Source organism: Neolamprologus multifasciatus, chromosome 12, assembly GCF_963576455.1.
Source record: "Neolamprologus multifasciatus chromosome 12, fNeoMul1.2, whole genome shotgun sequence".
Classification (NCBI taxonomy): domain Eukaryota; kingdom Metazoa; phylum Chordata; class Actinopteri; order Cichliformes; family Cichlidae; genus Neolamprologus; species Neolamprologus multifasciatus.
In genome coordinates this window covers 9,545,205-9,562,013 of record NC_140450.1, presented here as the reverse complement: position 1 = coordinate 9,562,013, position 16,809 = coordinate 9,545,205, and the positions used below count along the sequence as shown (strand labels likewise).

The window sequence follows — 16,809 nt, the reverse complement described above, 5'->3', positions numbered from 1 at the left end:
GGTAGTTGTAATTGCATCAAAATTCATGTTCGTGAAATGTATCTAATTTAAATTTAATCAAATTTTATAATTTCTAAATTTTTCAGACAAAGTAGTAATCTTCTTGTTATTCTTTTGTATTATCTTGTGTTTCATATGTCTCTAATTCAAGCCTACAAGCGCTGTCAGTTTTATCGGGGGTTTCGCTGTTGCTGTATTATTCTAAACATCCTACAATAACTCCCAATGAAAGAGTAGAAATCTGGCTCATGCTCAGTTACTAATGATTAGCCTGACGTCTTACAGATCACAAGAAACATTTCAGCGTTTGGCCAGAGCTTGCCCTAGAGTAATTACTCTGTCTAACAAATAGATTTGATTTGCTATTGCACCCATATGCACACACAGTTGCGCACACATACTTGTACACATGTACAGAAAAGTGGCACAGACACACACTTGAACATGCACATGTACACACACACACACACACACACAACTGTGTTGCCGTCAAATAAATGTGGCGGCACTCCTCGGGCCTAATAGTCTGGCTGTAATTAACATTGTCATAGTGATAATAGCCATTTATCCCTGATGCGCACACACACACAGACACACACAGTCCAAACCTCTATCTTGTCTAGGCAGTTCGCCCAGCTGTCATCTCCCTCATCTGTTTTTCTCCCTCCCACCTTTCCTCCCCCTTCCCAACAGTATTTAGACCCCATGATCTTTCTTTTCCTGTTTTCACATTTTCTTTTTTCTGAGCTATTCTCTTACATTCTCCCCTTCTTCCAATTTCCTCTTACACATGTGCACTGTGCTTTTGCTTTTTCTTTTCACTCATCCCATCAACTATCTTACTCCACACAATTCTTCATTTCACATGTTTTATTGTCTTTTATTACCTTAACACAGTCTAACCAAATTACTTATGGATTTATGTTCATGCTGAAGTATAATATAGTCAGTTTACTTGCATGCTATTTTATTTTGGAAGTTACTCAAACTCATGCTTCCCATTTTGTTTTGCTCCCTGATTTCATTGGTTTTCCAGCCAGCTTGCTCACCACCTGTTACTTATTATCTGATCAGTTTTCCCAAAATACAATATATACTTCCTGCTGTTCTAACTTTGGTTGCCAGGTCGTTAATGCTCTGCTTTGTAGTCAACCATTCTTCATTGGTTTAAAGTCTTTTTGTTTTTTTCCCCATATATGTGTGTGGTTCTTACACCTATAAAGAAAGCTATATACTTCTATACTTCTGGAATTGAGTTTAAATTTAAAAAAACAATGTGATAAATGAGGAAGACCGTATTACCTCTTGGGGGAAGCCATAGTTTTAAAGAAAAGAAATGATAGCATTACATCCTGTTGGTTTACCTTTCAAATGCTTTAGCTTTCAGCTGTAAAAGGCTGATGGGATATTGTTGTCACCATGTTGGAAGTGTGAGCTGGGAGGTGATTTGGACACCCAGGCGACGTATGATTTATGTTAGACGCATCTACTAAAAATCCGGGATGTGTTTGAATTTCAGTGGTCACGTTTTCTGAAAATCTTGGAAATGCAATAACTGGAGAACAATGTGATGCAAGGATCTAGACATTCAGAACTTGGATGTGTTTGAATCTCATTAACCATAAGGTCTAGGCTAGAGGTCAAGGTTTACTGAAAATCTTGTTAATCCAATAACTCAAGAAAGAAGTCTCCTAGGATTTTGAATTGCTGCAATGACATTTTGGCAAAGTGGACTGGCCTCTTTGAATTAAGCTGATATAGATATATAGATACATAGATAGGTGTGTGTGTGTGTGCGTGTTAAACTATATATGTATATTGTAACTGATTTGAATTAGTCGAATTAGTGTGAAAATAAAAAAAAGTAGAAATATCCTTAGTATATAATTAAATGTGAGTAAAGAATATTAATATTATCCACGTGTGAAAATTAATTTAAGTAGTTACATGTAAAATACTCCGTAAAGCAATACATACACAGACATGAAAACAAATAGAAATGAGCAAAAAGACATGCACGCACGCACACACACACACACACACACACACGCACACACACAGAATGTCATACCGTTGATGTGTTTAATGGGTCTGTAGTAAATTGCAACTAAGTGCCTTCAACAAATTTTCCTTCAGCAGCTGAGCCTTGACACACAGTGCATGTGTGTAAGCTCATATTGTCATGCTGAAAATACTTGGCTGGTGGCAGGAATGACGTAATAAAGTGGAACAATATTAATGTATATATATATATATATATATATATATATACGTATATATGTATATATATGTATATATACATACGTATATATATATACGTATATAGTATGGGTAGATTTGTAGACACCTTGTCAAACACAGAGCAGAGATGTCAAATACTTTGTCATTTATATATATGTATATATACATATATGTGTGTGTGTATGTACAAACTATAAATGTTTCTAGAAAGAGTATATAAACCAAATTCCAGTGCAGCAAAACAACTTCAAAGAACCTCAATTAATGTACAAACCCTGTCTTGACAATGGCATTGGAGCAGAAATATGTTAAACACTAGTTTTTGCACACATGCACGCCTTTAATGACTTTAATGATTAATTAACGCTGTATATGTATATATGTATTAAACAGTGTACAGGGTTGCATGACCTAAAATTTGTTTTACTAGCCTTCTGCTGTGGGATTTCGGTGTAGACGCACACATGCATGCAATATCAGCTTTCTGCCTTTCGGCTTTCTGAACTCTGGATGCATAAATATGTACAATAGCAAAAAAAAAAAAAAATCTTTTCAGTCTTTCTCTGTTTTCTTTTGTACCACACTTTTTTATATCACAGCAAATATCAAGATGAACAGCGTGGGACTTTTACAGTGACAAATAACAACTGATCATTGATCATGATGGCCTTTGATGATTAAGTGCAACTTCATTGCTCTGACTAAACCAACGCAATTGTTTCTCTGTTGTATTTGTGCAAATACATACACGGAGGAATGAAATTCAATGATTGTATAATGATTGCATAATGACATGGGAATAGGGTCTGGATCAAATAACATTTGTTAATGGGGATATTGAGTACATTCCTGATTAAAACGCCAATTATTCCATTAACTATTCGTCCTTTTAGCTAAATGACTCATATGTCAATAAATGGGATGCCTTTAATGCATTTTTGGGCCATTTGGTTGTTTGCTTTTAGCAAAGCACATGCTTGGTTTGGCCCAAATGTGTCAATATGTGCCTAGCTTTGTAAGTGTGTGCCATGTATTTAATATAGCCAAAGGGCTATAGGCTGATTAAATGACTGCTTTGAATTTAAAACAGTGTCCTGTTGCTTTGGGTATAGAAGAAATTCTATCATGTCTTAGTGTGTTAACATCATTCAGTTTAATGTATTCAAACTCAGAAAGTCATGGATGGCTAGCCCTCATTTGCAATCATGTGACATGATTTTGTTTTTTCATTTTTACAGGTAAAGACACCAAACACAGTGTTTTCTTTATAATGGTAAAATCGTTCCTTCAAAATAAAAGAACAAGTAGACTTGCTGCAGAACCCTTTCTTACTCTTCTAGTAAAATGGACTGTAGTATATGATGCATTTATTTCCCAAAAATAGAAATTTAAATTCTTTAAGGGCAGTAGCAGAAGGAACGGGGTGGGTGAGGGTGGGGGATGGGGGTGGCTTGGACTTATGCCACAGGGTTTGCAAGACTGTGGTTAGAGGTCAAAAAAAGTGCAAACGGATGACAAGAGTTGTATATGTTCCAAAAATGTCCCCCAAATAAGAAACTTGACAATTTAAGAAATGAAGAGAATAGTAGATAGGGTAGATATGTTGTCATTTATATGTGTGTTTTTAAGCACGTGTTAATATCTTTGTGTTAATTGTTTGTCTGTATTTTTATTTTGATGGAAAGAAATTCTGGCATTTTATGTGCGAGTGTGTGTAAAAAGGAGAGAGACGGAAAGAGAGTGGGTGAAGATCAGCATAGGAGAAGTAAAAAAAAGTCAGAAAAAGAAATGCTTACAAACCCATATTGTAAGTTGGAATTGAATTTATACAGAAGAGCAAAATGCTCACATTTTTTACTGTGTCAACTATTTTGCTCTTTGTGTGTGTGTGTGTGTTACTGATGGGTGGTCTCGCTCTAGTTGCTTCACTTGAAGTTGCACATTCTCACACGCATGCATGCATGGCTAAACTTTGCTGAGGAGGGAGACCGTTCCCTAGACTTTATTTTTTTTTGTAACATGCACATACAAACATATTTGTCAGTGCATAGGCTTAAGTGTACACACACACACACACACACACACACACACACACACACACACACAGTCTCTTGCTCCCTCTTGCCAAATATGTGTATATATGTGTACATGAGTGAGACTCTTATGCATAAACAGACACACATACCCATGCACAGGTGTTATCAGGAACCTACATGAACTCACACAAAAACACATTCATTCATACATACAAATACTTGACACATTTACCACCCATACACACACTTGCTCTGAGCTTATCTCAGTGCAGTGTGCAGCGGCTTTTGAAGGCAGTAGGGGAGCCAGTTGTTGACGAGCCACTTAATAATTCCCATGGACAGGCATGAAATTCTTTCCTTTTCTTTCTCTGGCTCTTTTTCTGTCTCCTTTACAGTTGCTCTAATATTCCTCTTCCTGTTATGTTTTATCTGCTAATTTTCACATTCTCTATTTTCTGAAAATTTGTTCTCATTCATTAATTTTTCTGTTTTCTCTATTTTTGCATCTTTTTACTTTTTGTTCTGACAAAATTTCTTTTGAAAAATGTATGGACTATATTTTTGTTGTCAAAAACACATTGTCCATCAGTGCTGTTTCATATTGCAGATAGCATAATGACCAGGTGAGGGTTTTTTTTTTTTCTGTTTGAGGTCTTTCTTCCCCATACACGCTCTGAAACAATACCTTCAATCTCTTTCTGTTTCTGGAGAGAGGAAATCCAATGAGTAAGGCTCTTTTCTTTGCTGACACATTGTTAAGTTTAGTTTGAGTTTGGTGGTATGTAATGGTGACTATATATGTTATGACATGTCCTTATACTCTCCAAAAGAATGAAAAGCTTTAGCTTTATCCTGCCAATTCTATTTCTTTCAATAGCTTTCATACAGACCAAGAGAAATTTCACAAACCCTTATCACTCCAGTCAGTTTGAGACACTAATAGCAGATGCAGCAGATGCAGCAATAGTTCCCATGTCATAAAAACACATATTCATGAATAGAACAAAGACTATAAGATATTTGCATAATGCAGACCTAACTTGGCACGCCCTCAAACAAAGAATGAGTATTCTCACTTAACTCATAATTGCTGTTTCTGCTAAGCTAAAAATACAGGTGAAAATTCAAACACCTCCACGTACAGTGGAACTGAAGACCCGGTGGATTTGTTTCATTTATGATGGCAATAGGAAAACCCTTACAATTAGCATATTGCACAGCCAGTGAGACTAAAATTAGCATGAGATTTAATTGTATAGATACAGGCCAGAGGTTTGTCAAAATGTTAATGCTCAGGAAAAATTAAACTCAGGTCAGTTTGATACTGTATGTAACAAAGTATTAAATCATTTCAAAAACCTTGAAATTTGAAAGTCTCTAGTAAAATATAGTTAAATAAAAAGTAAAGCACTTTTCTTTCTCTGAAATTACATAATGCTTTATAAGGTATTAACTACCTAAAATACCCATTAAAATGTCTGTTTGGAAAGACTGGGCGTCAGCCATAGTTCTGACCAACTTGTGCCAGATTTCCCGTGACTTCTTATTTCCCAAGATGTCAACTTCTTAACTATCCTAGTAAGGTAAACTTTAAAAACATCAAATATTTTTGCAGGATAATGTGAATAACTGGCTTTATTTCTATACAATAGCTGGATATTCGTCTTGCACACCCTAGAAGATGCACGCACACATAATTGTGACTGTGCCAAATCAAATAACTGTATCATAGCCTTGCTCTAAGTTTAACTGTTTATATAGATATCTGTTAGATATAAATGTAGTATTTATGGCACTACTGTGGTGAGTGCCTCAGGATACTGCACACATTTTATCATACATATATAGACATACAGAAAAACAGACACATTATCTACTGTTCTGGTTATTTTATAAAGACAATCTGCTGCTTCTTCCACCTCAGGGCAGATAAAGAATATTATTGCTGGTTACCTGTGCGTAAACAGTGTTTTTATTAAATGGGATTGTGTGTGGATCAGAAGTCCTATTTGTGTGTGTGTGTGTGTGTTTGTGTGTTTGTGACATCTTATTCTACTTATTTAGTTGCACTTATTTTCGATACAGTACACAGAATTTGCCTCTGAGCTTGAAACTGTTTCTGGGTAATGTTCCTTTATAGTGAATAAAATGGCCTAAACTAAATATCAGAGATTTATTCTCTGTTTCTTCTTCATCTTCTCTGCTGGCATCATGTATATTGAGCTTAATTCCACTGGTGTCAAATTACAGACACATATACATACTTCCCATCCAGACACAGGGGCACAGAACAGTACTCTGTAATCAGGCTCGTATGTGTGTGTGTGTGTGTTGGCGGTGATAAATGCCCCCTTGGAAACTCAATGCCAAATAATCAAGATTGACACTGGCACACAGTGTTCTGAGGTGTGCATGTATGCTGGTTTGTTTGTACTATTTTTGTTCAAAGGATTTAATCAAATGTAATCAAGCTGATTACAATAATCACAAGGTTTATAATCACCTTTTCTCCTCTCTCTCTCTTCCTTTAAAAACTCTCCATCGTCTCCACACAGTGGTTCTTCCTCTTTCTCCTCCTGCATCTTTCACCATAATCAGTAAAGTCTTACTTTTCATGTACTTTGAATATAGCATGTCAAAGTTTGGGTGGGAGTTTAGTCTGAAGCTCTGATAATGCCTGGTAGCTTATTATTAACACCGGCATAAATTTCAGGTTTCCCCAGCATATCATCTCAGTTGTCTAATTGAAAAACAGTGCTGCGCTGGGTCTTATACTGTATATTAAAAGTAAATAAAAATAATATGGAAACACATGCACACATGTTAAATCCACACAGAAAGCCCCAGAGTCGAACCTTGGAGCTTCTTGCTGAGGGCAGTGCTAGCTCTTTCATCTCAAGTTTCAACAAAATTATTTGAGAAAAATGACATTTGACTTAATTTAAAATGTCGAATGATTTAATATATATATATGTATATGTGTGTATATATATATATATATATATATATATATATATATATATGTATATGTATATATGTATATGTGTATATATGTATATGTATGTATATGTATATGTATATATGTATATATATTAGTATTTAATCTAAATAGTATACTGTTTTGAGTTTTATTCCTGTATGTACCAACCACCAACTATTTCGAGCGACATGAACTTCAGGGCTCATGAAATTTTTTTCCTTCCCTCTACAGGACACAGAGATTGTGAATACAGCCATTCTAACCGGTCGACATGTTGCAGTGCCAATCAAAGTGGTTACTGTGGAAAGCGATGGGCAGGTGAGGGAGGTGGACGACTCCATCACCTGCAGCTCAACAGATGTGGATGTGGTTAAGGTAAGCATTCAAAATAAGCACAGTGGAATGCTCATGTGTACATTATAGAAATAGTTTGATGTAATAAACTTCACAAAAGGTGACAACCTAAAATACCAATGCATTTTAAGACACAAGGAACCAAGAATTTGTGTATTTGCGTGATATGGAATTGAACAAACACACATCTTGCTGCGTAAACTCTAGTTTACCCATATACTCATATAAAACAGATAATAAACTAGGAAAAAATCAAACTGTGAGGAGATAGATCTCTTTGCATGAATTATCTCCAATCTATCTTCAATTATGACTGTAATCCAAAGTCTTTGAGGACTCGCGTTGTTCCTTTATAAAAGAGCACTAGTGTGTTCAGGCTTTACTTTCTTAAATCTTGTTTGATTGAATGGCAGTGATCAGATGCTGATATGGGATTCTTGCACTTATCTGCCCAAAATATTTTTTGGGTTTAAAGGACAGTTTAATCATAAAAGGGAGCCGGCTAAACAGATATGAGTTTCCTAGTTAAGCTGCAATTACTAAACTATGGTTACACGTAAGCCGTATCGCAGGGATAAATGGTTTCGTATGGGTTTCCATTTTTTCGCCTTCCAGACATCAGGAAAAAGGGTTTGCTTGCAGGTCGCATACATATAAGTATTCCAGACCTTCACATCTGTTGATTAAAAATTGCCAGGCGGAACATTCTTATAAATAAGGTTTCCCTTCAGATTTGGTGTTATTTACCAAAGCACAATGTAAAAAAAAAAAAGAAAGAAAAAACAAACACACCCATAGTTACTTGTTGGAATATTTCTTCTTTGCTGTTTCTGCATTGCTTCGATCTGAACTGTCCTACTTTCAATGGAATAATTAGATTTGTTTAAAACCACTCATTGAATATAATGCATTAGAATCACAATACTTTATTGATCCCTAAGGAAATTATGATGCATCTTGTATAATTACATGTCTATCTTTTGTATGTGCACAAGGATTAAAAAAATGCCCTGACTCATTGAGGATATAGCATAAGGATATCTTGAACACACGTAACACAGTATGACTAACACCCAATTCACTTACTGCTTTCAATATTCATAAGGCAACTAAAACTTTGATTAAATTACTATAATTTTCTTTAAAGAAATTTAGGCGGTTCTATAAGCACAAAAAACTATTTTTATATTATATAGATTTTGTATTCAGTTTCAATTAAGTTCAGTTTTATTCATATAGCACCAAGTCACAACAACAGTGACCTTGGGTGGCTTTATATTGTAAGGTAAAGACCCTACAGTTTCTGTCACACGTATCATGCTTTTTCTTGACTCTGTAATAATTTAATACTTTCTGAGTAATGCCTTCCACAACAGGGTACAGGTAATCTGGAGCAGCTGTTAGAATGATAATGAATGGTATGACCAGTGTCTGTCTATGGCAATCTTAAGCTGAATCACGTTCCGTTACACTTGGAATTGAACCTGGGATGGAAGAGCCAGCTTAAGCCTTAAGTGGCTTTTCCATACAAGCTGGATACACAACCACCACACTAATTAATAAACAAGTATTTCATTACAAAAACAAGCCAGTACCAGGGAATAAGGATTGATTCCTCTGGCACTACACTCCCTGTGCCCTCGGGGCCTAAAATGAAACACATCCTCACTGTGACAGTTTCAATATGAAGCCAATTTCCTGGTACAAGCCGACAGGAGTGGTGCTGTTTAACTACAATCAATAACAACACAGGGAAAATGGAAAGTACTCATTCAAATAGATGTAATGTTAGTGTTTTGCTATATGTGTGTGGTGGGTAGGTATACCACATCTAGATGTTTACAGACAACCGTATAGTACAAGCACAAATAAATATTTAAACAGCTATTACTGCAAAAGAAACACAGCTCTGTGTTTAAAAACAACAGACTGCTGTCCTACCTTGGTGTAGTTTCAGCTGGGGTCAAAGGGTTATCACTACAGCTTGACCACAGAAGGTCAAGCTTCAAGGTCAAAATTAGTTTAATAATACTGTAAGTAACCATTTTACAAGGTCTTATTACAGGGCTTACTAGGACCAGCTAAGTCATAAACCAGCATCTAACCACACATGAAAATACAATATTTCATTTTTATACTCCTACTTTGGTGTGAATAACACTATCTACATAACGGCAGGTAGGGACTGTTACCTTTGAACAGAACTGTGTTAGTTGTTTATGTTTCCTGTAAACAAACAGCAAACCAGAGGCTCATCTGTCCCACTGTCAGAGAGAAATAAAGAATGTTTCAGAAAATGTTGATCGTCAGGGCATTTCTCACCCACATTCAATGGAACCTTCAAAATTAGACAGTTTTCTCTATCATTTATGATTTATCTTGAAATAAAGCCGATGGCCATGGCAGCTTTTGAAATGGGGCACAGTGCATTAGCAATTGAAGCAATGCTCGTCATAGCACTCTGGGAGTTGCCGCACACATACTGTATGATACACACTTCTGGTGAAGCTTTTAAAATTCTTTTATAGGTTTGAAGCTTCTGCAGTAATAAATGTCAGTGTAGCACTACATCAAATTTCTCCACTTTAACTTTATTCTTGATTTAGAAGAATAAAGTATAAATTCTTAAGGGAGAAAATGTTTCTGTGGTTGTTGTTTTTTTTGTCTTAGTTGGAGGCAATAAGCTCAGAAAGATTAGATTTCCATTTGGTTTTACATCAGATTCTATTAACTTACCTTTTTGTGTAATTACTTATTGTAGATAAATGTTTGCAGGGGGAATTGCACAGCACCCTTTACTGATTACCTGAATATATGGAAATGAATGTATGGGAATTACTTGGTGAACATATTCCTGGCTGCAGTGTAATGCTGTTTCCTTGAATTTAATGCATTTATCTTTAATAACAATAATAAAAAAACCTGTGATGTACTACCTCAATAGTTTCCCTCCTCTTCAACCCTCCTTTTCCTTTCCTGCATTCTCTTTCAGTGTAAACTATCTTGTTAAGGTATCTTCAGATGCCGTCACTTGTGATGTGTGTACGTGTATGAGCTGCTGTTGTTGATACAGCAGTATCTGTAGGTCGGTGGTGTCAAAGCTAGTAGGGGACAAATAGGGGACAAGCGCACACATACACACAAATTAGTACCATTATCCTGACCTCACGCAAAGCAAGGAGGGGAAAGGAGGAAAGATGGGATGCAGAGTGGTGAGAAGATGACAAATGGATCAATGAGGAGAGGAAAGGAGAGTAGAGAAGGAACATGAATGTAGAGACCGCACAAAAGGAAAGATGTTAGTAATGCAGAGGAAAGGAGAGAAGAAAATGATAGCAATGAGTGGAAAAAGAAAGAGGTTTACTGATTTAAAACTTAAAAATGCAGAAACATTTATATCCATAAGAACAACTGACTGCTAAATCAGGATCTGCCAGTTATGTAAGCCAACTAAAAGCTCTAAAACCTGTTCTTTATATGATTAAAGCTCCAGAGATAACATCATGGTGACAGACTAACTTAAAATGAATTTGTTACACTTACATGTTTTGTCTTAGAAAGGATACTAGAATAAAGTAGCCTGTAAGAAAATAAAAGCAAGACACATCCTAATTGTGTATTTAGTACAAGTAGAGAGGCAGAAGCAGAAGAAAACTATCAGACTTCCTTCCTGTATCCTTCCTATACTTCTCCTTGTTTTATATTCAGGTGCAGTGATAGCATTTAAGCTCACCTCCTTAAAAATTGTCCTTCTCTCTCTATTTTAAATTTGATGTGCACATCCATTGACAAGAATAGCTTTATGACCTTCAGAAAACAGTATCTGATTGATGCCTGGTTTCTCTAAACTGTTGAAGGACTTCAACTACAGATTCCACTATACATAAAAAACAGTAACACTTCATGTTTTTCCAGGCTTTACCATAGTGAGGTAATAAAATAAGAAACAATAAGCCAGAGTGCAAAAGAAGACCAAAGTTGCAGATAAACATTAGGCAATTTGTGGAACAATTTTATATCGAGGTATTAAGTGTCAGAAACCTCAGAACTACCTACTAACTGCAATGTGATGTGATCTACGATCTAAGAGTGAATCTGAAATGACCACTATTTTTGTTTCAAATGTTATATGCAGAAACAGTGTGTCAGAAATATTTTAATGGCCTAGCAAAACTGTACATACAGCACTCTTCCACAGGCTGATGAATATATATATATATATGTATATGTGTGCATACATGTGGGATCACGCAGATACCGTGTCAAAGTGTCCAGCTGGTTCATTAAACAGCACACAGATCAATTCTTAATTTGCTTTGTATCCATACTAATACATGCACCAACACACACACCCTAAATCTCCCTAAAACATGCGTGCAGATATACGCACAAACACTCACACACAAGCACACACTCACTTCAGAGATTTGTCTTCAATCTCCACACGAACTAAATATTGTTCAAACCCACTGAGTTTGTCTGTGAGATTCTTTCTGTGTTGACTGTTTGTGTTTTTTCCCCTTATTTATGTATTTTTGTTTTGTTTTTTATGCAACATGCATATTCGTTCCTCAAATTATAATGTCATATTAAAGGCACATAGGTTGTTGGTGCCTTGGAGCACTGTTCACGTTAATAGTTGATCAAATTAAACCTGTACACTGAAAAATGACACTTTAGTCACTGCAGGTATGGCCGGTGTTCCAGATTAACTGGTGTTTGATTGATTAGTGATGGTGAAAACAATGTGTTGTAGGAGTAGCTTTGCAGAAGTTGCTACTGACAGATGGGGAAATCAACATTGTGAATGTTTCATCTTTAAAATGCATTTCTTTGTTTCTTTTTTTTAAACATGACAAAACTGTTATTGCATTGATCAAAAACAAAAAAATCCAGAAAGTATTCACAGTGCTTCAATTGTTCCACATTTCGTCATTTTACAGCCTTATTTCAAAACGGATTACCATATAGCCACTCTGCCACTCATGCCTGCTGGGTTGTCCTTCTGCAAGGTTCTCCTCTCATTACAGAGCAATGCTGGAGCTCTGTCAGAGTGATAATCAGGTTCTTGATCACCTCCCTGACTAAGGCCCTTCTACCCCAGTTGCTTAGATTGGTCGGGCAGCAAGCTGCAGGAAGAGTCCTCATGATTCCAAACTTCTTCCATTTATGAATGACAGAGGTCACTCTGCTAACTGGGACCTTGAGTTTTTTCTGTACCCTTCCCCAGATCTGAGCCTTGATACAATTCTGCTTTAAAGGTCTGCAGACAATTCTGTGTCTGGCTCATGTTCGTGGCTTTGTATATGCTCAAAAATGCACAGTTAACTTACGAACCTGATATAATCATGTCCAATCATGTCAATGTACTAGAGGTGAACTCCAGTCCAGATGTAGAAACATTTGAGAGCTGATCTGTGGAAACAGGATGCCCGTGAGCTTAATTTTGGTTGTCATGGCAAAGGCTGTGAATACTTGTCATATTTATATTTTCTATTCATTTTTCAAGAATGTCAAGCAAATGTTTTTAGGTGAAAAATGAATGTAATCTCTTTTGGAATAACATGACAAAATGTGGAACGAGTGAAGTGCTGAATACTTTGTAGATGCACTGCAGATGACTGAGATGACGCCTGTTTATAATTTCACCAAAGTTAATAAACTCTATGGCAAATCTTCTTGTTCCCATTATTATTCTTCCCACACATTTATATATGATTTGCAGATTGTCAGCCTTACAGCCCAAGCACACACTTTATATTATTTGCACTTAGATGAAATAGATGCTAGTCAGCCCATGCTACACTGTAGGGGAAGTGTGGACGTGCTACACTGTTGACAATATATTAGAAACTTCTGCAAATGTTTTATATCCTGATCCTTTAAAAATACACTCTAAAATAATTAAATATATCACCATGTGTTTGTTTTCAGTTTACTACATTTATAATGTTATTTTAGTGCTAATAGTTTAAGCTGGGGTATTCTTTAAGTGGTAGAAAAGTAAGATTATATAAATAGAGTTTATTATATTAAAATTAGAATAAAATGCTAAAAGGTGAATTGCCAGGTGCTGTTGAACATAGGCAGTATAAAAGATGGTTGTAGCTACAATGACATCATCTGTTGGTTTGTCCCATTTTGAAGCCTTGAGATCAGTGTTCCTGCATTACCATCTTGGTTGCAAGAAACCAAATGTGACGAGAAAGAGTGGGCCAGACTGTGAAATTGGTTGATCACTGGCTGACCACTTGTGACTGACAAGTCAGTGAGCAACGAGCAATGCAAAATACCACACCCAGTCCTCCTTTTTGAAGGAAGGATATTCAAAACAGATTTGATTTTCCTTTTTCAATGTGAACCAAAAACATTAAGTAAGATTTTGAACTCAACAGAAAAGTGTTTACAGGGGTCCTAAAGGAGTCTGTTTTCCCAAACACTTAGGACCACACTGGCTTCAGTTTTCTTACCAGGAGACTATCTCAATGTTTTAATAATAATAATGGATTGGATTTATATAGCGCTTTTCAAGGCACCCAAAGCGCTTTACAATGCCACTATTCATTCACTCTTGCATTCACACACTGGTAGAGGCAAGCCACTGTAGCCACAGCTGCCCTGGGGCAGACTGACAGAAGCGAGGTTGCCATATCGCCAACACCAGTAGGCAGTAGGGTAAAGTGTCTTGCCCAAGGACACAACGACCAGGACAGAGAGCCCGGGGATCGAACCGGCGACCTTCCGGTTACAGATGCGCTTCCCAACCCCCCTGAGCCACGGTCGTTTTACACTGCTGTTAATAGATAACTGTAAAGTTACCAGTGATGGGAATAACGGCGTTACTTTTTTCAGTAACGAGTAATCTAACTAGTTACTATTCCTATCGTTACAACGCCGTTACCATTACTAACAAGAAGACACGGTGCGGTCGCGTTACTATTTTTCAACAAACAGACGGTTGAAGCTGTGTTCAGCTTACCGCACTTTATATCAGTTGCACGGAAGTAGCTGACTACATAAGTAATCTGGGCGCTACAGCTTTAAGCAGCTGCGAGCGCTTCCACAGGCGGCTATCACTTTCTGGTAGACGTTAAACCCAATGAGACCATTGTAAGAAGTAGGAAGTAGAAATATTAGTGTTAAAAGGTTAAAGGTACCTGAAAACTCAACTTGCAAAATTTTTGTACTTCATCACTTCCCACCTCTGTCTCTCAGTCTAGGAAAAAGTGGAATGATAATATTCCATGGACAAGAGAGACTTGTCTGTTAGGTGTCTGTCATCACATTTAGCACTCTGTTATCAATCGTTTTTCTCCCCATGCAGTGTATTCACTGTTTGCTGGCACTATTAATCAAACCTGTGAAATTATACACACAGAATTTCAACAAAGCACAGTTTCTATTAAGGATTTATTGCATAGCAAAGCAATACTTCTTCATAAGAAATAATAGATTTTTAATATCGTACTTCTGTTAAAAACATCACATATTGTTAAAAAATGTAATTTTGTTTTGTGACTACTTTTATAAAATCATCCTGAATATATTAAACTGATAATGAATCTGTCATGGCATTTTCTTAATTGCATAATGATAGCGAGGTTGTGTCTGAAGAATACTTCAGCTAAAATTTAGTCATAATGAAGGCAGGTGCAGATGTGTCACTGGCTGATACCCTAGCATCAACTCAATTTGAGTGCAGATAAAGTGCATGCTTTGGTTTTAGGGTTGAGAATCCTCAAATCACATTAAACAAATGGGAAGAATAATAATGGCAATAGAAACTTTTGCCAAACTTTTTTTTTTTAATTTGGTGGGATTATGAATAAGCATCAGTGCAGTTACCTATACTGTATTTTAGCAGTCTTATACTTAATTTATGATAGTGTGCTTATGTCTTTATGCATATATATTTGCCTATTTGGAAGCCTATGGAGAAAGATTGTTAACCAAATGTGTGCAAATGTGCTGCCATACAGTCTTCAAAGATCCCAACTAAACATTGCATGATGTATGGTGGTGGTCAAACATTGACTGGTTGACAAGTGGGCCTGAACAGAAAAGGGAGCGGCAGTGGAGTTCATCAGGAATGGGTGAAGTGTCAAAAAACAAAAAACATCAAACTAATTATAACAATAATTACAGTCTGAAAATTATAGTGGGTGGCTGTACATTTTTAATTGCTTATAACTTCACCCTTCTCCACAGCTGTCTGATGGACCAACAGCAGCACAAATAATTGTAATCCACAGACCAGTTGTAGCATGTTTTGACATTGCCCCATCTGACAACAGATGTTCTGTGCACAGAGGCAGGCAGTCCATAGCTACCCACATACTGCCAATGTGCTACCACCATTTAAGCATAATTTCCCCACCATGCATGGAATAATCTAAATTTGAAAGCTCTTTTATTTCATAAACAGAAATCTGTTGTGCTATGTTTAAAATGTATTTTTTAAGATGAAATAGTCACAGTGTTTATATCCTGGTCACTAGTGGCTCCTGAAAGGTTCTCCTACAACACATTGCCCTCACCAATTAATCTAACACCACTAATCTGGTGCACCACTGTTTTCTGTTGCCTATGTATAAAAACACCTTTTTACACTTTTTTAAACATATATAATCAATGTTAGCACTAGGCAATTAATGATATATATATATAACACCCAGCACGCCCCTGCGGGCGGTTTATCCTTCAAGCTCGGGTCCTCTACCAGAGGCCTGGGTGCTTGAGGGTCCTGCGCAGTATCTTAGCTGTTCCCAGGACTGCGCTCTTCTGGACAGAGATCTCTGAAGTTATTCCCGGGATCTGCTGGAACCACTCGCCTAGCTTGGGAGTCACCGCACCTAGTGCTCCGATTACCACGGGGACCACCGATACCTTCACCCTCCACATCCTCTCGAGCTCTTCTCTGAGCCCTTGGTATTTCTCCAGCTTCTCGTCTTCCTTCTTCCTGATATTGCTGTCATTTGGAACCGCTACATCGATCACTACGGCCATCTTCTTCTGTTTGTCTACCACCATAGTGGTGGTAGACAAACCACCATAGTGGTGGTTTGGTTAGCCACCATCATTTTGTCCGTCTGTATCTGGAAGTCCCACAGGATCTTAGCTCGGTCATTCTCCACCACCCTTGGGGGCGTCTCCCATTTTGACCTCGGGACTTCCAGGTTATACTTGGCACAGATGTTC

At 36.9% G+C, this 16,809-nt stretch overlaps 1 protein-coding gene across 1 annotated transcript in view; it reads left to right on the top strand.

The window, feature by feature from the left end:
* Nucleotides 1-16,809, top strand: part of LOC146506426 (transmembrane protein 132C) — a 265,985-nt gene that overhangs the window by 212,751 nt on the left and 36,425 nt on the right. The window contains exon 6 of the mRNA XM_085181047.1: nt 7,489-7,632. Coding sequence (XP_085037173.1) covers nt 7,489-7,632 — 144 coding nt within the window. The remainder of the gene's footprint in view (nt 1-7,488; nt 7,633-16,809) is intronic.